At 55.0% G+C, this 25984-nt stretch overlaps 1 protein-coding gene across 3 annotated transcripts in view; it reads right to left on the minus strand.

Annotated features, from left to right (window-relative positions):
• Positions 1-5050: 5050 nt before the first annotated feature.
• BCAP31 (B cell receptor associated protein 31) overlaps positions 5051-25984 on the minus strand; it is a 29263-nt gene continuing 8329 nt past the window's right edge. For all 3 annotated transcript variants that reach the window (XM_029931113.1, XM_029931114.1, XM_029931115.1), the window contains exons 4-8: positions 24571-24718; positions 8111-8246; positions 7115-7238; positions 6328-6428; positions 5051-5374 (exon numbers count right to left, since the gene is read on the minus strand). In XM_029931113.1, coding sequence (XP_029786973.1) covers positions 5336-5374; positions 6328-6428; positions 7115-7238; positions 8111-8246; positions 24571-24718 — 548 coding nt within the window. In that variant the 3' untranslated portion in view covers positions 5051-5335. The remainder of the gene's footprint in view (positions 5375-6327; positions 6429-7114; positions 7239-8110; positions 8247-24570; positions 24719-25984) is intronic.

A 25984-nucleotide genomic window follows, 5' to 3' on the forward strand; every position in this document is an offset into this window, starting at 1 on the left:
CCTCTCCCTATCCCTAACCTAGAAGCTTAGAGAGCCAGCCAGCAAGGGAACCTTCTGGTTCCCGCGCCAATTGCCACCAATATCAGGTGTGTGAGCTTGTGTGCGAACGCATGTGTGTGTGAGTGTGCAGGACAAACCTACATCTCTTAGCAAAGGTGACTACCAGGTGGAAACTGTGCCTGTGGGCTAACGAGGCTTGTATTTTGCACATTTTATAAAAACTTGAGGAAAGAGATTTCTGCTTGTATATTTCTAGAGAGAAAACCGCCCCGCGCCCCTCTCCTGGCCGCTCCCTGTCCCTCTCAGCAGCCCCTCCGTCCTCTGCCCCAGCCAAGGAGTGTGAATTTATAGATCTAATTTTCATAGGCAAAAGCTTCAAGCTGTTGAGAGTGAGTCTGTCGTGTGGGTGTGCATGTGTCGCGCCCCGCCCCAGACCTGGCAGAGGAGTGCAGGGCGGCAGGGGGAGGGCCCCAGAGCATCCCCGCACCCTGTCTGCCCGCGAGGCGGCGGGGTTAGTGGATGCGGTGTCCTCACCCGCGGGGGGCCTGGGGCTGCTCACCTGGTGTGCTCAGGCTCACCCACACCGTGCCCCCTGGGCCGGGTGCGACTGCGGGGATCTGAGGTGGGCACCAGCCAGGGAAGGGACCCCGGGCTCGGCTCCCACCTATGAGCTTAAGGCCGATGCACTTTCCACGGCTCAAGTCTTCCATGTAGCAGCTTTAATTAACCCACGTGTGCGTCACCTCTGATCCCGAGACAGCCGAGTGGTCCCTAGAAAGGCTTCCCCCACCCGGCACCACCCCGACATGGGTCGGAGGGGTGGGACTGGGTGTGAGGGCGGGGGTCCGGCGGGGACACTCTTACTGTGCTAAAAAGCCACTGCAAACATAGCAATAAAACATGTCATTTTCCAAAGCTGGCTCCTGCTCCACCTCTGCCTGTCGCCGGGGGTAGTGGGGTGGGGTCAGGGGTGCGGGCGCGGCAGGGGAGCAGGGAAGCCTCCCTCGAGCTGCTTCCTTGGGCAAGTATTTGTGGTGAGGGTTCCACGAATGGGGAGAGCACGGATGACAAAGCCGGGAGAGCCTTCTCCCCGCCAGGAGCAGGGCAGCAGGGAAGGGGGGTGAGAAGTCACAAGCATGGGGATTCCCAAATACTGCCCAAACACTGCCCCCAACAGAACAGGTGACCTCCTGAGGGGCAGGTGGCTGGGGCTGCCGGGACAGAGGCTGGTGACAACACTGCAGCAGAGCTGAATGGGGTGGGAACAGGGACTAGGGACCTGTCTGCAAGGCAGAGGCAATGGGCCGTGGGTGGTGCTCGGCTGAGGAGTCCGGGAGATGCCATGCGCCTGAGCACTTGAGCACCGGGAAGCATGGCGCTGTCACGCCCTCCCTGCACCCAGGGAGATGAAGAGAAGGTTTGGAGGTGGCGGTAGCAGCTGTGGGCTCCTATGACAGAGATGTCACCTCAGTGGGAGTGTCTAGTCGCAGGTGGACAGAGTGTGCAGTTCCAGAAAGAGTGGACTTGAGAGAACATTAGGGGTTCTCAGCACATAGACACAGCCCAGAAAGCCCTGAGGCCGCACGAGCTCACCAAGGGCAGCCGAGAGCCATGTAGGGGTACAGGCGGCCCACACCCCGAGCCTTGGGGTCCCGGGACACTTTGAGGTGGCAGAGAAGAGAGGGAACCAACAGCAGAGCCGCAGAGACTGAGGAGGGGAGGGGAGTGTAGGGTGGCCTCCTGGGACAGGAGGGAGGGAGTGAGAGGGAGGGAGGGAGAGAGGGGGACACACACACACACACACACACACACACACACCCACCCACCCCCGGGGGGGGGGGGGCGGGAAGACGGGTAGTCAGGGAGGAGCAAGTGATCAGCTCCCCAGGGCACTGCTGATGTTGGTCAAGGGCCTTTGACAGTGAGACCCTGGAGACCTGCACAAGACAGGGTTGGGCATAAGGAAAAAGGAACAGCCTGACTGAAGTGGGATTAAAAAGAAGGGGGGGTGGGCAGCAGGGTGGCTCAGCCGGTTAAGAATCCGACCTCGGCTCAGGTCATGATCTCACGGTTTGTGGGTCTGAGTCCCACGTCCTGCTCTGTGCTGACACCTCAGAGCCTGGAACCTGCTTCGGATTCTGTGTCTCCCTCTCTCTCTGCACCTCCACCCTCACACTGTCTCCCCTTCTCTGTCTCTCCCCCATTCATGCTCTGTCTCTTTCTCACATCTAAACAAACATTTAAAAACTAATAAGAAGGGTTTGGGGTGCCTGGGTGGCTCAGCAGGTTAAGCCTCTGACTTCAGCTCAGGTCAGATGTCACATTCGTGGGTTTGAGCCCCTGCGTCAGGCTCTGTGCTGACAGCTAGCTCAGAGCCTGGAGCCTGCTTCTGGTTCTGTGTCTCCTTCTCTCTCTGACCCTCCCCCTCTCATGCTCTGTCTCTCTCTGTATCAAAAATAAATAAAACATTAAAAAAATTTTATAAAAAACTAATAAGAAGGGGTGGAAACAACAACCCAAATTTCCACGGATGGGAGAAAATGGACAAAATGTGGTCCGTCCATAAAATAGAATATTATTCAGCCTTAAAAAAGAAAGAAAATTGGGGAACCTGGCTGGCTTGGTCACAAGAGCATGCAACTATTGATCTCGGGGTTCTGAGTTCAAGCCCCACGTTAGGGGAAGAGATTACTTAATTAAGAACTTAAAAAAAATAAAAAGAAAGAAAGAAAGAAACTAATGCCTGCTCCAACGTGGCTAAACCTGAAGACATCACGCTGAGGTACAGAAGCCAGACACAAACACGCTGCACGAGTCGGCTTCTGTGAGGTACATAGTCACGTTCACAGAGAAACTAGGATGGTGGGTCAAGGTTTGGGAGCCTGGTGCTCACACTGGATGCCAGCCTGCAGAGGGGTGGTGGCCCCTCGGAGAGGAGTACCGGCTTGCTCCCCGCCACACCCCTCCTGGGCCATTCCCTGCTCTTCAGCAAGGCACGGTCCCCTTATGGAGCAGGAGGGGCTTTAGCATTCAACTACACAGCCAAGGGGGCCTCTGGCTTGTGATGTCGCCACCAGCCATGCTGTGATGGTCACCAAGAACCTGGATGGGGGCAGGTCCCCAGAGTTCAGAAAGGAGCACTGGCTGAGCAGGCCCGACTGCAACTCAACCCAGGCCTGTGCTAGCATGTGGAGGTGCCTCCCAGAGGGACTCAGCACGGTCCTGCAGCACGGGGGCCATGACCCAGGCCCCTCACACCACGCCCTGCTCCGTCCACTCCTCCATCAACAGACCCTGCCTCCGCGCCCACAGAACGGAGCCTACAGCCTAGTGTTACCCTCGGGCCCGCTCCACTCCCTACCGTGGGCTCACACCAACTCCTTACCATCTCTACTCCTCCAGCTACGACCAGGCCTTGGCCCAGGATTCCGTACCTCTTGCCAAATGGCCTATGAGCCACCTGCCATAATGCCACCTGAGACTCAGAAAACATCAACATCATTGAAAAAGAAGTCAACAGATGTTGGGACTGCTTGGCTGGGACCCTGAGAGCAGTGGGTAGTCCCCATTTACTCAGGAGTCTGCCCCTGTGGTAGGGCATTCTAGACAGGAGACAGGTGAGGGAAGGAATCAGCCTGGGACTGTGGGGCACAACAGCCTACCACACCCAGGGGCAAGGCAGAGGACAGCACGAGGCAAAGGTGCACACAGCCCTACTCGAGCATAAGGCTGCTAGGAAAGTTCCCACGGCGGCCCTCCACTGCAGGCTGGTCTGCTACTCCCAGCACGGTCTTGTTTCCCGCCCCCCAGAGAGGACACTCGAAAAGCAGCCTGGTGCAGTTTGCTCCTCTCTGCCTGCTCCAGGGCCTGAAACTGAGGGGGCCCGGGGGCTGCCCGAAGTCGGCCAGGGAAGAATCCAGAGACACAGTGCTTGGACTGTGGCCTCTAGAAGTTCATAGAAGGGCAAGCTCAAGCGAGGGCAAAGTAGTCAGGGAACACTTCCTGGAAAAGTGGGACTTAGCCTTAGCATAGCAACCAGAGAGCCTCACCCAGAGTCCCCCGCCCTAGGCACCACCTCACTGCTCATGAGAGCATGGGGAAGGGACACCGGAGAAGGCGGCCACAGGCCCGGGCCGGGCCAGGTCAGGAGGAATGTGAGTACAAGCTAGCCGCCACTCCTATTCCAAAAGAAAACACCTCCAACCTGCTCCTCCTGCCCCTGCAGAGGATGAGCACTGCAGCGGAGACCAGGACAACAGCAGCCCCAGCCCCGCCCTGCCCTGGGCGCTCGGGCTGCCCCGAGTACCAGGCCCTGTTCAGCACAGGCCACCTGCTGACCAGTCGGGAGGGGGGGATGCGAAGGTGGAGCCCACTGCACAAGTGGGCTCTCCAAGCAGTAAGCACACCCCGCACAGCCCCAGGGTTGCAGGCAGCGGAGGGGGCACCATCCCCACTACTTAGCTCTACCCCAGGCCAGTCATAGGTGACCTTCAAGGGCAAGTCTCTTGCCTTAGCAGGCATTAGTCAAAGGTCATCCTGCAAACCTTCAGGAGGAAGTGGGGCAGGGAGTGACTGGTGGCACTCTGCCACGTTCTGTCTGTCCTACAATGTGATGAAACAGGCTCAGAGGAGGCGGGCAAGTCTGCCACCCGGAAGCCCCACCAGTTTACTCAGTCTCTCAGACTTCCCTGGGCCCAGGGGCCAATCCAACGGGTCAGACGCGCCCCAACTGGCCATAAAATAGGGCCTACCTGGGGAGCAAGAGGCAGAGCGACAGAGGGCAAGTGTGGGCCTGGGCCGAGCCTGGGATGAGGGAGCCCTAAAGGGTTAGAACAAGTTGGAAAAAAATAACCTGAAGGCCTTCAGGACCAAAGCCTGAGGGGCTCTATCAGAGCTACATGCTGCTACCTTCCTGGTCACTCCCATGAGGGGAGGTGGAGGCGGCCTTCTGGTGGCCTCAGTCACACACATGAAGCACGGCTGCATAGTAACAACCTTTATTGCCCCCAAGAGAAAATATACTCTGCCTGCCCCCCCCCCCCCCCCCCCCCGCCCGCCTGCAGGACCAGAGACAAGGGGCCCCGAACAACATGACACACACAAGAGGCTCAACCCAGCGGGAAGCAACGCCTGCCTCATGCCTGGCCGGCCAGGAGGTAGCAAACTCATCCTGAGCAGGCAGAACCAGGTCTCCTGTGGTGTGCCGGGACAGCGTGGAACTGTAAGCTGTGCAACGGGATGGGAAGCAGTAGGGGCGAACCGAAGTAACCAGCGAGGCCGGGCCGCAGGCGGCAGCAGCGGGCACCAGCCACGTGGCAGGCAGGGAGGAGTGGCCTCACTCCTCCTTCTTGTCCGTGGGACCATCTACCGCTGCCTGGAAGGGACAGAAACCACAAGGCAAGGGGTCGGCAGGGTGCACCCCTCCCCTTCACCCTCTAGCCCCTCCGCCCCAAAGGCCCAGCTTCCTGCCTTCTCCCCAAATGACAGGTAGCAGGTGAGCAAGCGACCCCACCTTCAGCGTACTCCAAGTCCTGCCAGGGTGGGAGTGGCCCTGCTCCACCAAAGGCTGCGACCCTAATGCCAAGCAGGGGGTGCAGCTGGAAGCCTCTGCTGTCACTCTTCTCTGAGAGGCGCAGGACCCCACACCAATACCCCATCTCAGGCCTATGGTGGACTCGGCATTCAAGTCCAATCCTGCACACCTTTTACAGGGTCTTGCAAGTACACTGAGGCCATCAGTCCTCCTCTGGGGGCTGGGCCATTCCTCATCACCCACTATTGGGCCAAACAACAAGGGATATTGTCAGAACTTAGGGGCGTTTACCTGGCCCTCACGCCCAATTTTTGGACCACCTGAGCTTCCTGGGATGGGGGATTGGTGATGGCCCCTGATCACCCCACAGCCCCATGTACAGAAAGAACTGCCAGTCCCGGAGCTTCCAAGTAGTAGACTTGGACTAGAATCAGGGGCCCCACACCACAGACCAGGCGCACATCTAAGAAGAGCTCCTCTCAAAGGCACTGATGCCAGGCATGAGGCTGGGCCGGCCACAGTGCAGAGGGCCCATCCCATGGCTAAGGCCACTTTAGCAAGTGGCTGCTGTCTGCCAAGCCACACCCCTCTAGCCTGAAAACAGGTTCCATCCGCTGGGCCCAGACTGGCACCGCCTGGCAGGCTCTTCTCCAGACCCACCTCAGCAGCAATGGAGAAGGGGAGTGGGGGACAAAGCAGCAAGCCCGCCACTGGGGTCTCTTGAAGGCCCCGCCAGGGCAGGCTAGGCTGGGGGGCCCTGATCCGCCGCAACAGAGCAGACCACGCATGCTGACCTGTAGCTTGGAGTGCTCCTCCAGCAGGCGGTCATACTCCTTGGTGAGGCCCTCAGACTGCTTCCGCATGGCCAGAGCCTCGTTCTCAGCTTTCTCCAGTTCTGGGGGTGACGCAGGTGAGGAGGAAAGGGGAACGGAGAAGACAGGGATTAGGGAGACAAAAACCCAGCTGCAGGAGACACCACATACAGGCCGGACTCTGTCCTCACTGAGGTTGTCTAGGAGACGGCTCCTCTCGAGAAAACTCCCCGCCGGCTGCCATGAGAGCCCCCAAGGTGGGAGAGGGCTGGCCAAGATGGCTGGGGGAAGTGGGGCAACACCAAGGACCCCCTAGCCGCTTTTACGGAGGGATTCCAAGCGGCTCTCAGCCTGGGTGACTTCAGGGAGGCTGAGCATGTGGGATAGACAGTCTGAGAGCAAAAGGCAGGTTTTTCAGGAACACAGCAAGCAGCTCTGGTGCGGCTTCTTTCTATCCCCGCCCCAAAGGCCCTGGGGATGCCCCCGCCCACCCTGAGCACCCCTCCCCAGGCCTGGTGCTGACTGAGGTGCTCCAGAATCTGTCTATGAGCACCCGGAGCTCCCCACACCATATACCGCCGAGCCCTGGCAGCTGGGGCTGAGCCCGGCTGTCTGGGTTGGACAAGCAGGGTACCATTTGTTTGTTTCCACTCAGCTCCCAGGCCCAAGTGTGAGTTTGTTATTAACACTTTGCCAACAGAGGGACAGTCACCATTAGTGGAAGTTCTAGACTTTCAGGGGCTGGGGGACACCTGAGGACAATGCTCACTTTGCTTGCTCATGTCCAGCTCCTCCTTCAGTTTCTTCAGATCGGCCTTCAGGCTCCTGTTCTCTTCTTCCACCTTCTCCTCGGCATCCCTACCATCCAACTTGACTCCGCCAACAGCAGCTTCCTAGGAAGAACGCCAAATGCACGGGTTACTTGGGAGGGTGGGAGGGAGGGAGGGAGGGAGGGCGGGCGGGCGGCAGGCGAGCCAGCTCTGTCTTCCCCACTCAGTGTGATTCCTCAAGCTGTCCCAGGCACCTGCCCCTTCAGAAATGTCAGCACAGAACTGGGCCACTGCTTCTTCCCAGCCACCAGGCGCAGGGAAGGGCCAGCAGGGACACCTGCTGCACTCCACAGGCTGCACCCCCGACCTCTCTTTCTCAGTAGCTCTACAGAGTTTACCCCCATCCAGTGATTCAATCTGCTGTCATCTGGATGTTTCTGCCAGTCACCCCCAACCGACCAATGCCCTCCCCTCCTCTGCCCAGGCTCCACAGCTCGCTCTGGCCAAGGAGCCCCAAACTCATCCCTGCCCCTGCAATTCTATCCTGTCCACGAGTCCAAGTCCATCCATCCATCTCCTTCCCAGCTCCACAGACACTTCACCTCCTCGGACAAACCTTTTACGACTGCCGCCCCCCCCCCCCCCCCCCCCGTCCCCAGCCTTGTCTCCAGCTGATAGAAGCCTCCAGAGACCGCAGGCCTTCCCTTGCATTCTTCTATGCTAGCCTGCCCATGGTTCCCAGCACAGGGCTCGGCGCATTAGCGCATCAGTGTTACCAGGAAAAAGTCTGGCCTGGATGTAGCACACAGAGACAAGGGAGCAACAAGAGGCCCCCAGGCCCTCCCATACACGCCCCCACGAGAACCACCCCTTTCCCTTCCACCTCAGCTTTGCCAACACTGGCACTGTCACCCATTCCCCAGCCCAAAAGGCCAACAGTGCCGCTGTGGCCCATAAGGAAGGTCACGTGGCAGAGTCTAGCAGGCAGAGCTCACCTTCTTCAGCTGGTCATTCTCTTCCATGTACTTCTTGGCCGCCTCACTAGCACTCTCTGCCTGTTTTTTAAAGGCTTCATTGGAGGCCAGTAGTGTGGCCTGCTGGGAGATGAGAGTCACCAGGCGTCTAAGCAGGCTGCAATTGAAAAAGTAAGTGAGCAAAAGAAAGCAGGAAAAGCGGCTGGCATGATCTTCTCTTGGTTGCTCCTGCCCCAAGCCTGCCTTCAGCCTAGACCTGTCCTGTTAATATTGCCAGGACAGCCAAGCAGGATGCTGCCACCCTGGATCTGGCAACACAAGGGAAAAGGTGGAGCCTACGAGCCATCTTCTGCCACCAGAATGATTAATACTGCCCCAAAACAGCTGCTCGAAGCTCTAGGGCTGTCCTTCAGTCCCAAAGGTGTGGAAAGCAGCCCACTGACAGGATACCCCAGGCCAGGCCCGGCTACGGTCCGAGAAAACTGAACCTGGCCCTTCCCAGGTTGGGGACTGAGTATTCCAGAGAAGCCACAGCACCACTTTCCTTGTGAATTTAGACGTGTCATGATGAACGAGCAGCCGGCATGTAGGGGGCATTTCCAGCTTCTGGGCCAGAGCCTCACACCCAGCGGATAGTGTAGCAGGACCACTGCCCCCATTTCATAGAGGGAAACTGGCTAAAGCAACTATTAGAAGAGCCAAAAATGGACATGGCAGAAATCCCCACTCCAGTCTCTCTGACCCCCAAGGTCCAAGCTTGGAACCACCACGCATTCTCCATTTGGAGGGAACTGCTCCCAAGCCAAATGAGAGAAAGACAGGAATCTCTTCCCTCCCCAGCCCCCGTTCCTAAGCAGTCTACAGGCAGCTGTTAGAGAATATTGTCACACTAAGGTCTCCCGGGGCCAGGGAAGCAGAAAAGGAAGAATCAGGGCCCAGACATACACCTCAGGTCCAGACCTGCCAACGAATGGCAAACAGGCGGCAGCTGGGGCCACAGGCTGCTGCATTTCCCCAACAGCCACCCCTGCGCTTGAGCTGTTACCTGAAGGGAGGAGAAAGGAACAGGAAAAGGCACAGCTCCAGTAACAAATGGGTCCCGCACACCTGGGACAGAGGCCCAGGACAGCCACAGCTACGAGGAAGGCACCTATGGGCACCACTGGGGAAGAGGAAAAGACTCTGCGTTGTGCAGGGTGTTTCCAAAACAAAGTGCTCTCTCCGAAGAGACAAGGCAGCCTCGGATGCCTGCTCCCAGACCATCCTTTCTGAGCACCTGCCAGCCTTCACCGGGTTCTTGTGGGTACCTGCTGCTCAGAGGGCCTGAAGGGATGGGGACAGAACCCGGGTTAGCTCCCCTGCTGGCCCCGGCCCCCGGCAGAGTCCCTGTCACGAACAAGCATGTGAATGGGGGTAGAGGAGGTGGGCACATAGGGGCCCTCATGCTCCCTGGTTTGCAGAGAGGCTCCAGGGGCCCCTGGCAGTATGGGGAAAGCTAGGCTCCTGGCAGGAAGGGCGAGTTTCCAATGACATGTGCTCTCTAAAATTAGCAGCTGAGACCTCGTGGCCCAGGGCTCAGGTTTCCCTGTCTCAGCCCCTGACTATACACCAGACTGCCCCCCACTGGGCTGGAGCCCTGGAAGTGGAAGGAACTCCCAAGCACCCCAGAAGCCAGAGAAAAGCAACACACCTGACTCATGTCAGCAGGGAGAAAATCAGTGGAAGGACCCAGAAAGAAAGGCAAGTCTGACTAAGCCCCAACCTCCTAAACTTCCCAGCACGGAGTGCTCAGGCAGCTCTGAGCAGATTCTGATGATGTGGAGGAGGCCCCTCCTCCTAGATGGACACAGCCTGTGGGGAGGGCACGTGTGCCACCTGGTGGAACCAGTAGGCAAAGATGGGGCAAGTGAGCCCGAGTGTGACACACCCATCACAACAAGGCCAGGCGGATGGCAGGTGTCGAGCAGGGCTCTGGCAGCACGGCCAACCCGCCAGTCGTCCAGGGAGGCTGGGTCCAGAGTGACTCCGGTGATAACGGCAGTGATGCAGCAGGAGCTCTGTTCTCCTCAGCACCCTCCCAGCCGTCCCCAGCTACTGAGAAGCAGGGCTACTAACATGGGCCCGGGGAAAACCCCGAACGTAGCACGAGAGCCATGCAAGGAGCTACCCGAAACCTCAGCCTGCTCCAGCCCCACCCGAGCCTGCCACCCTTAGCAAGGATCACCCTCTCAGCGCGGGGCAGGAACCACCAGGGCAGGCACCCTTTCCCACCCTGCCCGGGCCCCTGGTTTCTCGTCCTCTGGCTGGCTCCCTGTTAGACCTGTTCCTCCAACCCCACCCTGGTCAGTTCTGGTAACCCCTCCCTCCAGGAACCTTGCTCTCAAGGGTTCTCCCTCCTGCTGGTCCAAGCCCCTCTCCTCCTCCCTCCCTCCATTCGGCAGCCCACTAACGTAGGACCTGCCCTGGCCAAGACACTGGAAGGACAGCTCCTGACCTAAACACCAGATGAGAGGAGGGCCCTGGAAAACCTGGGGCGCTCATTCGTGCAGCTGCCAGGTCTCCTTCCTCATGGGAGTCTCTCTTGCGTTGGACTCCAGCAACCCTCACCACCCACCGAACTCACCACCAACAGGGTTGATTTCAGGCTAGACCCCAACATCTAACTGCCTACTAAAGGGTGGCTCCACAGGGGCCCTGAAACAAGCCCTACTCAGCATGTCCACGGGCGGGCCGTCCCTGCACCCCACTGTGAAGGGCACCACCAATCTACCTGCACTCTGCCCACATGCCACCTTACACCCTTCTCCTTCCACCCCCCCACACAGTCCCGTCCACATCACCTACAGACAGTCTCCCAGTCGCCCCCCACTGCCAGTGGCAATGACCTCAATACTCCTTTCCTAGATGATTAACAGCTCCTGATAGCCTCTTCCCTATCCACGATCATACGACTTTGCAATTCACACCCCAGAAGCAAGCTAAGGTGGTCTTTCTCCAGGACAATCTGATGTCATCCCTCTGCTTCATGCCCTCTGCTGCCAGTCCCACTCTAGGCCCTCTCCTCTCACCACCCACGGAGGCTCTGCTTCAGTAACACCAAATGGCTGACCATTCTTGGAACATGCTGGGTTCTCGCTTGCTTGCTCTCCAGGCCACCGCACCCCAGCCTGCAGCAGCCTCTCCTCTTCTGTTTCAGAATGCCTACTGCCAACTTACATGCAGCTCAACCACCACCTTCCCCAAAAAGCCTTTCCTGACCCTCCCGGGTCCTCCTTTCCTGCTTCCCCCCCAGCACTTCCGCACACTCCCACGTGGCCGTGCTGCTGTCACTCTGTAGCCTTGCTGCTGAGTCTTCATTCGTGCCCCGGGGCCCTGGCTCTCCACCCCCGCACCGACTCCACTGTCCCTCAGCTCAGCCACACTGACAAGGACACAGGCAGACATAAAACTTGCCACTCAGTTGAGCAACAGGGTGACAGGAAACAGTGGTGAAGAGATGCCACGTAAGACTGTGCCGAGGAGCAAGCCAGGCTCGTGACTACAGTGGTAGCTGAGAGGCAGGCGGAAAAACACGCATCACCGAAGCCGGGGGGCCCAGGGCCAAGCCAAGAGCAGTGAGCCCCGGAGCTGGCCTTCTGGACCTGCCCCCTCATACTGGGCCTGAGCTCTTGCCTCCAACCTGCCCGTCAGGATCCAGTGGTGACACCCCCCGTGTAGGGCACATCAACATGCCCTCCCGTGTGTCCCCTCAGTGCTCTGAGTCTCCATCAGGCCCCAGACCCAGGACAGAACAGACACAGGAGAAGAACTCAGCTTCAGAATCTCCAAGTCTCAAAAGCCCAAGTAAGAGATGCCAGCCCAGACAAAAGACTGGCATGCTCTCTTCTGTCTCCTGGCCCTTACCCTCCATCACACTCTGCTCCACTGCCCAAGAACTATGATGCACATGACTGCTCTTAGCCATCCCTGTCTGGACAACATATGAGAACCCAGGAGCCAAAGGGATTTCCCAAAAGTACAAGGCTGACAAAGGGGCCCAGGGTCCAGGCTAAATGCACCCAGCGACAAAGGGAAAAGCCAGTGCACAAATCTTAAGAAACTCCAGATGTGTCCTTGGCAGACAAATGTCATCCCCAAACACCTGAATTCAGCCCTGCTTTCTGATAAGATGTTCTCGGACACTGAGCAGAGCTCTCATGCTTTTATAAAAGGTTGAGTACACAAAGGAACGCAGGAGAAACAGACTCTCTGTGTGGACACTAAAGAAACAGTGCCAACCATATCAAGTGGGGAAGGCGTGGTTCTTATGTACCCTCCCTCCTCTGGGCAAATGGGGGAGGCAGACATGGGCTTAACAGGAAGTGGGGCACAAGCAAGGGAGGGTCCTCTCAGGGCCATCTGGAATATTCCATGGTTATGGCAACATCCCCCCACTCCACCCACCACGACCCTGTTGCAGATCCTGCCCGCTCAGCATTTACCAGGCATCTCCTGGGTGCCATGCCCTCAGGTGAGTTGTGTCACTAAGTCACCAGGACCCCACTACGGGGACAAGTAGGCAGGCAACTCCCCTTCACTCTGCTCCCCTTGTGCAAGTGGGCACAAGCTAGTGTCACAGTGCCACCTGTTGACTCTCCAGGCTGACGGCAGCCTGGCACCAGACAGGAGCTCTGTAAGGGCTGTGAGTGGGTTCTGGGCGACCCCAGCCCACCTGTCTAGGAAAAAACATACAGGAGGAAAAGGCCACCCTGGAGAGGAACCAGATGCCAAGTGATGCCCTAAGAAAGGCTTCAGGGAAAGTAGAACGGAAGTAACAGTGTGGAAGCGACCCCAGGAAACTCACACCCTAAGAAGCCTAGAGTCATGAAAAGAAGGCCTGGAAAACAGCAGCAAGAGCTGACTCAAGATCCAAGGAGTCTTCCCAAAGAGCCACCCCGAAAACACCTTTGTGTATATGCATGGCCTTCCTCTTAGCCCTCAAGCACAGGGGCTGTAGAAAATGGGGGGGCGGGGCACAAGGGTCAGGGTAAATGCCAGCACCTGCAACAACAGCCAGGTGGTGCTCCTCCACTCGGAGGCCAGTGAAGCCAGCTACAAGGGACCTTGGTGGAAGCCTGTGGCTGTCGGCCCCGCAGAGCCAAAGAGAAGCAATGGATAGGAGCAAGCTATGCTGCTAGGGGTTGCCCGGGTGGCCATCTTGCCACCAGCTATCTGAGAGGCTCTGTGTAACCTGGAAAACAGAGAGCAACTGAATGAGGGCAGACAGCCAGGACTCAAACGTGCCGGTGGTCCACATGGTGACCGCAGAAGTCACAGCAGTGGGAGGGAGGGAGCCGTCAGCCCTGGACGTGCCCAGCACGGTAGTAACTAGAGTCCAAAGGAAACAAGGCAGCACCTCTAGCAGCCAATGTGACGCGCTGGGAGCGTGGGAAACACGCTTGGACCAGGGTATCGAATTAAAGAACAAGAACTGGTTTCAGCTACACGGTCCAGTGTGAAGGCCACCAACCAGCCACACATGTCCTTTCCAGTTTAAAAGAATTAAAATGACATTAAATGGCCAGGCCCAGCTCTTCGCTCCCACCAGAACACTCTACTGCAGCATGAGCAGCTCCACCCTGCAGACAGCTAGCAGAGGACAGTGCCCACCGACAGGAGCCCTACCGGTCCCGTTCCGTCCAGCCTGCTCCCACGCCCTCTGCCTCAGAAAAGGGCCCTCCTGGAATACCAGGCTTTCAACGACCTTGCATCCCAGAAGAAGGAACCTCGGCTTGCTTGGTGCCCTGCCCCAAAGGAGGAGTTTATTTGCCATTTGCTTTTAGAGCACAAGGAAGGGAATTCCTTAGATCAAATCAAGTAAGCCGAGCAGACAATCTGGGTTTTAAAATTCGACGCTCACTCCAAGGCATGCCAGACGGTCCTTCTGGGACCCCTGCTTCAGCACAGCCCCCCACCAGAGCCCCTCCTAGCCCAGGACCCACAGGACCCTGCACGCCCATACCAGTGGGCGGACCAGGCCTTGGGAGCGCTTCTGTGGAAGACTCCCCCGGCGCCAGGTCAGCAGTGCTCTCCTATTCGCACTCCCCGAAGGACGCCCACAGCCGACACAGCCACAGACGGAACAGCGGGGCAAGAGGAACTGAAGACCAAACCGATGGCCAGCCTTCTGCGACAGGGCCGCCACCTAAATCACTCCATCCTTCAGCAAGCCTGGGCATCAGGATTTTAAAAATCCCTTCGTGGGGCGCCTGGATGGCTCAGTTGGTTAAGCCTCTGACTTCGGCTCAGGTCAGATCTCACGTTCGTGGGTTCGAGCCCCGCGTCGGGCTCTGTGCTGACAGCTAGCTCAGAGCCTGGAGCCTGCTTCCGGTTATGTGACTCCTTCTCTCTCTCCCCCCTCTCATGCTCTGTCTCTCTCTGTATCAAAACTAAATAAAACATTAAAAAAAAAATTTTTTTTTAAATCCCTTCGTTACCTCACCTAGGTACCAATTTAAACAATTTAAACAAACTATAAAAACCTGAACCCTAAACCCTAAACCCAACAGCTTCACTGTTACAGTGAAGTCCTTACAGGTGAAGTGTTAATGTTGCTTATGATTTTTAAGTTCCTCTCTCTCCAAAGAGATACACCTAAATTTTGCTTTGTACAAAAACATGAGATCTGGGATTTGCTTCAAAATAGTCCACAGCGAGGGGACTTGGCGTCAGGGAGCAGCCAGGAAGCACGCACTGCTGAACCTGTGCTGGGGGGCGGGAGGGCAGGGGCACGGCCGGCCTCGGAGTCCGCCTCTACAAATGGTCCAGAAAAAGAGCAGCAGCTGGACGGTTCCAGCATTTGGCCCCAGCTGAGAGCCCCCAAGCACCACCTCACTGGGTGCCCTGACGATGCCCTCCCCCAACCCTCTACTCTGCCACCCCCGTGCCAGACCCGGGACATGAAGACCCTGAGGGCCAAGACTGGACCCTCTCATTGACTCACCACCTGGGCTTGGCACAGCCTACGCAAAGTGAGGAAAATCCCACAAGAGCCTAGCCCTCCTCGCGGTGATGTGGAGAACAGCTACCATTTACTATATACTCCCTACGTGCCAGAAACAACGCTGAGACCACCACCTGAATGCCCTCAATCTTCACACCAAGGCGGACAAGAGGAGTATCCTCACCCTCGCTCTACAGATCCAGGGAAGAGCTCAGCGAAGTTGCTTACGTGACTCACCCGAGGTCACCGAACTGCCAGTAACAGACCCAGGTTTCCAAAGCCATATCCAATTGCAATACCCACTGTGGTCACAGCAGCCTGCTTTCCAGGGCCACCGACGGTCATTACGGGGGGAGAGGGAAGTGGCCCACAGTCAGGGCAGGGCAGCAGAGCCCAAGCAGGACACCAGGCCCTGCTCGGCTCCCCTCATCTTCAGCACAAGCCCCGGTAGCCACACAGGCAACAACTGTCTGCAGAGCTAAACATCGGTGGTAAGCAACGCTGACTTGAAGGCACAGCAGAACCCCTTGCTTGCTTCAGAGTCTGGATGAATCTTACCCTGCGGGTTAAAAGGGGGACTCGATCACCTTCCAACAGGCAGCCCAGCCTCCAAGTCAGTGGCCATTAAGGGGGACCCTGGCCGAGAAGCAGAGGGGCAGCCCCATCTGGGCTGATTGCAGTGACACAATCCAACCCAGAGGGGTACGCAGAACACAAGAGATCCCCGTGGACCAAATTCAGGTCGTTACACATCGTGGGGTCGAGGGATTCTGGGTCTGAATGGTAAGCACTACTTTGGTCCTGACCTGGACAGACATTCTAGCAGAAGCAGAGAAATCAGTGTGGCCCTCTGAATGCTCGAAATAGTCCAGCAAGAGCTGCTGTGCAGCCACAGTCCCAGCAACTCCAGAGAGATGATGGCCAGCTGCCGAAGTGGGGAAACAGGAACCGAGGAAAGGGGTGTGCGATACTAATAGACTGGATGGAGCCTCCCACCGTCCAAATCTATACTAAGTGGCAATCTGCACGTATCCTTGCCAGAGACCAGAGGCCCCCAGGGTGGTGCCAGGGCCAACAGCATCTGCACCTTCTGAAGGTCCACACAGTTTTCGTAATACCCCTGGGGTACCTACTGTGGGAGCTCAGGAATCCAAAACACCTGCAGTGGCACTCCGCCAGGTTCAACCTGGACAGAGACCTAAAGCTGGCCTCACCGCCCCCCCCCCCCAACACCTTATTCAGTCCCTACGGTTTGGGCAGCCCATGGTATTGGCCCGGCCCCTTGGCACAGAGCTGACCAGTCTGCAGCAGATGAGCTCAGGTTCCTGTGCCACACCTCACAGGTTGCTCGGGGCCTTGGAGGATAGCCCTCAATGCCAGCTAACAGTGAGTGTGGTGTAGGCCTCACAGAGCAGAGTCAGGAGAGAAGCCTCAGGGAAGAATGAAGAGGTGGCAGATGTTAGCTGGGCCATCAGGGGAAAGTGGGGGGCGGTAGGCAGACGCCACAGAAATACTTGGGAAAGGGGACCCACATAGCCAAGTCATGACCAAAGCAGAGGCCAAAGCAGAGACTGTAGAGGGCTGCAGGGAGGAATCACACCCTAAAGGACTTGGCTGTCAAGCGTTTTTGCCAAAAGTTCTATGGAGGCACTGAAAGCAGGGAGTGGCGGGATCAATACTCCACGTCAGGAAGATCACTTATCTGGGACAAGAGGACAGGCTACGGGAGGACAGACAGCATCAGGAAGCCCAGCTGGGATGATGGCAGTCCCCCCATGGCAGTGGTTCCAAAGATGAAGAGGAAGGCAGGCTGCGGAGGCGGGATCCCTAGGCCATCAAAGGGGGCAGTCTCAGTTCTGTGAGGTGAAGAGAGTTCTGGAAGTGTGTTTTACAACAGTGTGTATGGACTCAACAGTACTGACCCATACACTTCAAAATGGTTCAGATGGTTAACGTTGCGTGTACTTTACCAGAATTAAAAAAAAAAAACCCACAGGAACAGATCACATAGGACAAGAAAAAATGGCAGAGCACCTCTAGCTTCTGGGCTGGGACAGCAGTTCTCAACTCTGTGGCCCAGCCCAAAGAGAAAAGAGCACGAGGAGCTGGGAAGGGAAGGAGAGGCCTGCATCAGCGCCACCATGCAGCAGAGAAGGGACAAAAACCCACACCCACTCCCACCCCCTGAAGCCAACTGCTAGGCAGAAGAGCAGGCTTGTTTAAGGATGTGACACTTTCTTAAAGCCTAAGGCCCTCTTCTCCAATTATGAGGAGTGCTCAACCCAGCTCCAGCCGGCCACGATGCTCCTGACCCTGGCCCTGGCCCTGCTTGGAGCCAGCGCCAGCAGCAGCATCTCTTCTGAGCACTGCTGTCCTCTGTGGGCCCCACATCCACTAACCTGCAGCCTCTGGGTCTCTATCCCAGTCTTACATCTCCTGGCATCTGTTTCTGTTCCACTGCATCTCAATTCCAGGGAGTGGCCACCCTGCCGGCACTTGCCCCTACCCATCCGTCAACCCTTGCATGAAGCTACCCATGGCCCATGGCGTGCTAGCCTGCTGACCGGCCACCCTTCACCCTTCACCTCCTTGAACCCAGCTTCCTTGTTTCTTTGAGCGAGCCCTGCCGGCTCCTTTCCCTCCAATGCAAGGTTCTTCTGGCAAGACCACTCGGCAAGCGCCGCCCCCCCCCCCAACCGCCAGCCCCTCAGCCTTAGAAGCCCCACTAGCTCCTCCCCTTCTCTGACCTGCACCCCTTGGCCCTCCCTCAGCCCCCCTGCTACTGTGCTCTGCCTCAGGCTGCCAGCAGCTCGCTCTCCCACAAACTCTGACTCAGTCTCCCTCCACCTGGACTCTCCTGCTCCAGTCCAACATTTGCACCGTTGCCAAACACAGACACACAACTCTGACCATGATGCAGTGCCCTCTACCACCCTGAGGGCAGGTCCAAATTCAGGAAGCAGCATTCAAAGCCCTCTACCCTAGCTCTCACCACACCTGACCCATGCACCCCACACTCTGCTGGAACTTCCTCGGGTTCAGGGGCTGAGCTAGTGCCTGCCAGCACATGTGCAAACATGAACAAGAAAGGCAGATGCTTCAAACAGGATTGGAAGGCCCACAGCACCTGTCCTAGCTGAGGTGCACGCAAAATGGCAATTGAGGCGTGTTTTCCACTGTTTATGACCAGAAAAATGGGGAAAGATGGGCTCAGTGTTCAACAGCAGGCAACCGGTTAGACACTCAATAATGCCAATAATGCTGGAGAAGCAGTTCAGCTGTTCTAGAATGATGCTCATGATAAACTTGGTAGAAAGAAAATGCAAGTTCCCACATGGCAGCTACTGCTTGAGCCTGCCTTTTTAAAAACATTTATTCTGAGAAACAGAGAGCGAGCATGCACACACATGTAAGTGAGCAAGGGGGACGGGAGGAGGGGAGGGGGAGAGGGACAAAGAGAATCCCAAATAGACTCCTCAATGTCAGCTCAGAGCCTAAAATGGGGCTTGAACTCACAAACTGTGAAATCATGACCTGAGCCAAAATTAAGAGTCTGATGCTCAACCAACTGAGCCCCCCAGGCACCCCTGCTTGTGCTTGTGCCTCGTACATAGAATGCTTAGCAAGGGGTAGCTGCTATTAGGTATAAAAGACTCTTAGGAAGATACACAGCAAAGATACAGGTCAACAGCACCTATGGGAACAGTAACATTTCAAAAAACTTATTTTCTTAAGTACTTAAATCCTCATCTTCCTCCAAAGACTATGTGTTACCAGATGACAGTTAATCTTCAGATATATGAAAAGGACTAAGAGATGAGAGTCGTCAGACTCACGAAAGCAACACTAGTAATACAGCCATGCAGGAAGATGGATTTTAGCTGATAGCACAGGAGCCTTTCTACCAAAAGCCAAGCAATAACTACTCGGGGGAAAAAACAGCCCACTATCTGTTCCATAGTCAGAGGCGGGCTGAAAACCAACCATCTGATATTGGCAGCTCCCACCAATGCAGAGGAGCTAATACCCGAGCAGAGGATCAGACTAGGTGTGAGCTTGGGCTTGGCCACTTAGAACTTGTGCAACTTGGGCCACTCCGTCTCTCCATTGATAAGGCCCACAGAACTGGGCATGTTATTAAAGTTCTTATTGTTTAAACAGAAAACAGAATCAGAACCCTAATGAGGCACACAAACAGCTCATACACAGAGGTGGGGTCACAGGGCCACAGTCATGGAAATAAGCCCTGATCTTAACAGGTGAGAACTGCCAGCAAGAGGGGAGAAGCCTACCCAAAGCCACGCCCTGACCCAGGGGATCCAGTCTCCTGACTTCTTCACACACTGCCAGCCCTAAGCATGGATCTGTACAGCATGGCGTCCCAGCCCTAACTCCAACACAGGGCAGGAAGGGCTCCTCACAGGCAGGCCTCCCCCAACTGCTCGTCTTCTCCTTTCCATGGCAGTAACCCAGCAGTGTCTCGTGGCAAAGTAATGCCCACCTGTCCGCTGAGCTAAGACTGTGAGTAGAACCACACAAAACAAAGGCCATAGTATAACCAAACCTGACCCTGCGAAGAGAAAGAGATATCTCTTGCTCATTCTTTTGCAGGTTTGCGCACAGCTATCAAGAGTTAGCGGTTCCGGGGTGCCACTGATTCAGCTGGGAGAACACGCAACTCTTGATCTGTAGGTCGTGAGTTCGAGCCCCACACTGGGTACGAAGATTACTTAAAAAGAAAAAAAGTTCTTAGGGGCACCTGGGTGGCTCAGTCTGTTGAGCGCCAGACTCTTGATTGCGGCTTAGGTCATGATCTCACGGTTGTGATCAAGCCTAGCACTGAGCTCTTCGCTGGGTGTGGAGCCTGCCTTGAATTCTGTCTGTCCCCTCTCACCTGTGTGTGTGTGTGTGTGTGTGTGTGTGTGTGTGTGTACGCGCACATGCATGCACACTCTAAAAAAATAATTAAAAAAAAATAAATCTAAAAATATTTTTTAAACTGTCCAGAGGGACCCATAAACAAAGACATGTAGAACAAAACAAAGAGCCCTCCATACAGGGAAGATAGGAGGTACTAACAGATGAGAGAAGCCGTTCTTCAAAGAGAAAAGTGCTGCAAACATTACGAGCCAGACACAGCACGGTTTCTGAACCAAGTGGATCAACAAGAAGAGCAAGACTGTACCCCAAGGGCTTTACATGCATTCAAGTGTGTCCAGACACAGAGAAACCCTAACGCAGGAAAGTGAGACCCCACAACACGGCCACAACTGCTGTCCGCTGGTGACCTCAGGGCACTGCGCTCGGGCAGACGTGCCAGAGCGGTGCCGTCTGAGCACTAACGTGCATGGGGGTTGGCTGGGGGCCTACTGGAAAAGCAGGTCCTCACCAGGAGGCCGGGGCAGCTCAGGATCTGCATGTCCAACAAGCCCCCAGGTCCTCAGTTCCTACTGAGGCCACTGGGACACACGCGGTCAGAGCAGCGAGACGCCAGGAAACAGGACACCACGATCCGTTTCCAACGACTAAAACGAGTAAGAGGCAAAAAGGAACAGAGTGCCTGGGAGGACTAATGTGGGAAAGTGGTTTCTAACACTAAATACTTCAAACCAGCTCACGTACCTGGGAACAGGGAACTAGTTAAACACACAGTGGTCCCCTCACTGTGACAAACCACACGACCATCAAAAATAAGAGAAGTCTGCAGGAGTCATTTGGAAAAATCACCAAGATAGATCACTGAGTGAAAAGGGCAAGTCAGAGCAGAGCAAAAGAACCACAGCACTTGTAAAAGACAAGTTACACGTTACGTAAAGAGTTATTTTAAAACTTCGGAAACATCCCAATTATTACCCATCTCTGGCGATGAGACAAGGCACTCACTCCTATGCCTGACGTGTCTGGGGTTTTTTTTTTAAGATTTTATTCTTAAGTAATCTCTCTACTCTATGTGGGGCTTTAACTCACAACCCTGAGATCAAGAGTGACATGCTCCACCGACTGAGCCAGCCAGGCGCCCCATGTGCCTCATACTTCTAGATTATTTGAAGTTTTGGGGGCCTTTATTTTGTGATGACCAGGTATAACTTTATAATTAACCAAAGTAACAAAGACTATAGTTTTGTTTCCACGTAAAGTGTTTCCTGCAAGCCACATTTACAGGTTAGGCGGACATCAAGTCTAGACAAGAATTTTCTATGGTTTATGTACAAAGAGAAGTTCCTCAAGGACCACAGCCGCCATATAGGATCTGACCCCTAGATAAGAGAGGAGTATGTGTTTCTGGAAAATTTTAGAAATGATTAAACATATTATCTGTGGGCAACTAGTGAATCCACGCTGATCCTTGGGGTCACCGTTTCCTTTTCTAGGAAGCTGCACGAGACCAACCTCACATCTTTTTGGGTCGGCTACTGGCCAGGGACATGGGAGGGCGCAGCAGGGCGGCAAAGCATCTTTGAGCTACAGTGGAGAAGCAGGAGGCTTGTGGCTACTGGAGCAACCGGGCCCAGGAAGCTACTGCATACTACAGCCTCTTCTCCTGTCTGACTTGTTTAAAAAGAAATTAAATCAAGTGTTAGGTGCTTGTAAAATGGACAGGTCACAGCAAAGTGGGGGAGACGGCTCACAGGGCAGAGAACAAGAGCAGACAGGAATGGCAGGCTCAAATTCCACTCCATTCTCCTAACTTCTGTGCATCATTTTGGGAACAGCCTAGCCCATAAACGAGGAGTACTGTTCTCTGAATCCGTCCCCTTAGGTTACAAAGGAAACTGCCAACTGCTCTGTATCCTGATGATGGGGTTACCTGACTCAGCATTTATCTAAACATTCCCAGAACTAGACTTGAGTCTGTACCAGCTTTCAATGTCAACAAATCACCTGCAGAAATGAAGCTAGAGCACCCAGGTACGCAGCACTGCAGAGAGAGGACAGAGTTGAGTACACACGCACTGGCCTGGCATTCCTGGCTACCCACTTCCCCTGGCCCAGCCACACAACATCTGCCCTGGAGGGTCCCTCTGGAAGGGACTGTGAAAGCAGCACTGTCAGGAGAGTTACTTCAAAGACACAGAACGTGGGGAATAAGTACTACTCTATCCACCACCACGATGCCTCCGAATTCTAATCAAGTTACTTTAGATCTGCAAACCCGCAGTATGCCAGCGTCTCTCAAAAGGTGGGGTCTCAAATGCAGCCCTCCAGGCACGCTGGCCAACACACAGGTCTAAGGGGCTGCCGCCTCCCTCCTGGCAGCCCCAGCCTTCACACAGGGTGCTGGGAGCTCCTCTTCTGTCACTAACTGCCAATAGGCTACAATAAGCCACAACCCCAGGTCCATATGAGTTCCTGACTGGCCCTGTCTCTGCCGCCCTTTGTGAGCCTACACAGTCATTTACAAACGTATCCCCACTAGAAACTGGAGTCGCGTTAGACCCAGCCCCATCAGTGAACCTGTCTAGACAACTGTGGATTTCCAGTGCTAGCTCACCTACCTGCTTTTCAATCCTCCCAGCTTCCATTTCTCCCTGCACCTGCTCACCGTGACAAGCCCCAAGGTCCTCAGCAGAGGAACGCTGAGCAGGCTGAGGGGGGAGCCTGTCCCCAGCTGGAGTGGGTCCTTGCAGCAGCTGCTCACGGGAGTCAGGATCCCACCTGACTGCACACCGTTATGCCAGCACCCTAACCACACTTTGGCATCCGGTCCCTAGAAACCCAAAGGAAGCCTGGCCAAAACCAGGCTGAAAAAAATCCAGATACACTAAATGTATGGAAGGCGGGTAAGATTGACAGAACTCATGCTCTTTGAGTTCATAGCCACCAACGATCCCCCTCTTTTCTCTGAGAGCACACAGGCTTTCTCGAACACGGACTGAGATCGAAGTCAGGCCCACACACTCTAGTCAGTTCACCAGCCCTGTTCCTCGGCTGGAAACTGGGGTGTTTGTCTGCAGTCTCCCAGCACCTCTCCTGCCCTGTGGCTCCTCCAGGACCAGCAGTTCCACCTGCAGAAAGCCTCAAAGAGCCTCTGGACAGGATTTCATCAGTATGAGCAGAAGCTAAGCTGCCCACCTGGGATTTCCATTCTCTCATTCCAAGGCTTCCTTTACTCTTGGCTTCCTGTCTGCTCCCTCCTTACCTTACATAAAAAGGTCCAGGGAACTGCCTTTGCCCCAGGTCTTACTGTATTTCACGATCCAGAGCTCACTGCAGGCTTTTGCCTTCCTGACGACTTCTCTTACAGCTCTGTGTGCTCTCCTGGTATGGGGTCCTTAGTTTTCTTTCTGTCCTTCCTATCTTTCACATAAAACATAAGCTGGCCTGGGACTCCCTCTCCCCACCCCAGAGCCTCTGTGGGCTCTTCAGACACACTCAACTCTTCCTCCTCCCTGGGGCTCACCTACAGTTAAGACTCCATGCACCCAGACCTGCTTCGCTTTCAGTCTCAAACCATAAGATCACACTTCTTTTTCAGAGCGTCCCAAAACACTCCACCTCCAGGGTACGTATCCTCCCAGCCTTCTCGCTGCTGGACTGCAATTTGAAAACAGCATGCCTGCAGACCCCTTTGGTGATCCAACAGACCACTTGGAAAAGCGCTGCCCTTTCCAGCTCCAACCCTGCCACTTCCCAACTTCGACCTAAAGTGGTCAACGTCATCTGAACAAGGGACTTTTCCTTTGAAAACCTGAAACCCAGACAGGCAGTCATTCTAATGGCTAGTGAAGGATATCCAGGTGACTAGAGACAGAAGAGCCTGTTAAAGAACTCCCGTGCCACCCTGCTACCCTCTGGAAGCCCCCAGCCTGTCCACACACCCAAGGACAGCCAAGCCCTGATGACGAGAATTCTTAGGAGTAGAAAGCAGCAGACTGGCCTCCAGACTCAAACAGATGCTTCATATCAGTTTAGTCTTATCCAACTAGCCAACCCCTTGGCCCTAGTTGAGGAACTCAGTCTTGCCAAAAACAAAAAACAAACAAACAAAACCAAACCACTAAAAATACCCAGGCTGCCATGGCGTACAATATCCTCTTGTAACAGATCTACACGGGGGAAGGTGCTGGGCATAAGCATGGTCTCGGCCCCTTCATGACATTTCTGTCCTCTCTTCTCAGGTCAGGTCCCCATGCCCAAAAGGCCCCTATTCAACTGGTCCCTTTAAGTTGGCCTCGAAAGATACTCAGAGGAAAACACCTAATCACTTACTTCAACCCATATGCACAGAGCAACCTGGGCATCTTTTGCCCTAAAAGAGCATGTAGCAAGTTATGGCAGAGACAGAACACATGTTTTCAGACCTTCCAGACACAGACCTCCCCACCGCCACACTGCCTCTGGCTGTGAGAAGGAAAGTTGGAGGCCTCTGGGGAAATCCTGTCACTCCCAGAACACAGACAAGACCTCCAGTTCAAGGCCAAAGACTGAAGAGGTCAAGGTCACAGGCTAGCCCAGGGCTCCCTTCCCAACCCCTAGCCCCTTGTCCCTCCTCACTCACAAGGACAGCAGCAAGGAAAAGCCAGCAATATAGAGATTTCTCTGGGCACGGAAAAGCTTCATGTGGAAGTGTTCCATGGCCCCGGGGTTATTCTGCAGGTTCACCTTCTCGGTCACATCATCATACTTCCGGATCTCACGTGCAGCATCTGCAGCAGAGCGGAGAAGAGACGTGAGGACATTTAGCTCCTGGTAAGACTGGGGTGTCCAGGAGAGAGGCACCAGAACTCAAGGTGACCTCACTTCCCTCAGATCTGTCACTCCAGTTATCCCCCATTCTACACACACCTTGGGGGACACCCTCTCAAGAGCTCTGCCCTCAGACCCATTCTGTCCTCTGACTTTTCTAAGGTCATTCTCTGGCCCCAGTCTACATAGACCACAAACCTGCTCCTCGTGTCAAGGTGCTAACCAAGTCTGAAGTGTTGCTGGCAACGGCTATGGCGCCCCCAACCTGTGATTCTGCTTAGCTCAAGTTAGGCTGGCCATCAGGTGCCCCAGTGATAAGCCAGGGAAATCCCCATTGAAGAGGTACCAGTGTCCCAGGAGTCAAGACCCTGAGGGCACCTGCCTGCTAAAGACTCAGGCTTTGCGGCACCTGGGTGGCTCAGTTGGTTGAGCGTCTGACTTTGGTTCAGGTCATGATCTCACAGTCCATGAGTTCAAGCCCTGCATCAGGCTCTGTGCTGACAGCTCAAGCCTGGAGCCTAATTCAGATTCTGTGTCTTTTTTCTCTCTCTGCCCCTAGGCTGCTTGTACGTTGTACGTGTGCATGTGCTCTCTGAAAATTAAACATTAAAAAGAAAGACTCAAACTCTTCCATTCCTAAACTTCATAATGGGTTTTATTAAACGATGTTATCCTAAGAACAAATACCGTTAAAATGTCTACACTACCCGAAGAAATCTACAGATTTCACGCAATCCCCACCAAAGTACCAACGGCATTTTTCACAGAACAAGAACACTTCTTTTAAAAATTTTTAATGTTTATTTATTTTTGAGCAAGAAAGAGAGCACGCGCGTACGAGAGAGGGAGACACAGGATCCGAAGCAGGCTCCAGGCTCTGAGTTGTCAGCACAGAGCCTGATGTGGGATTCGAACTCTCAAACTCTGTGATCATGACCTGAGCTGAAGTCAGATGCTCAACCAACTGAGCCACTCAGGCACCCCTAAAACAAGCACTTCTAAAATGTGTATGGAACCACTAAAGACCTGGAATAGCGAAAGCAATCTTGAAAAAGAAAAACAAAACAGGAGGTAGCGCAATCCCAGGTTCCAAGTTATATTACAAAGCAGTAGTAATTAAAACCATATGGTACGGGCATAAAAACAGACCTACAGATCAACAGAACAGAATAGAAAATCTACGGGAAAACCCACAACTGTATGGTCCTTTAATCTTCCACAAAGAA

The sequence above is a fragment of the Suricata suricatta genome, chromosome X (genome assembly GCF_006229205.1).
Source record: "Suricata suricatta isolate VVHF042 chromosome X, meerkat_22Aug2017_6uvM2_HiC, whole genome shotgun sequence".
NCBI classification, from domain to species: Eukaryota; Metazoa; Chordata; class Mammalia; order Carnivora; family Herpestidae; genus Suricata; species Suricata suricatta.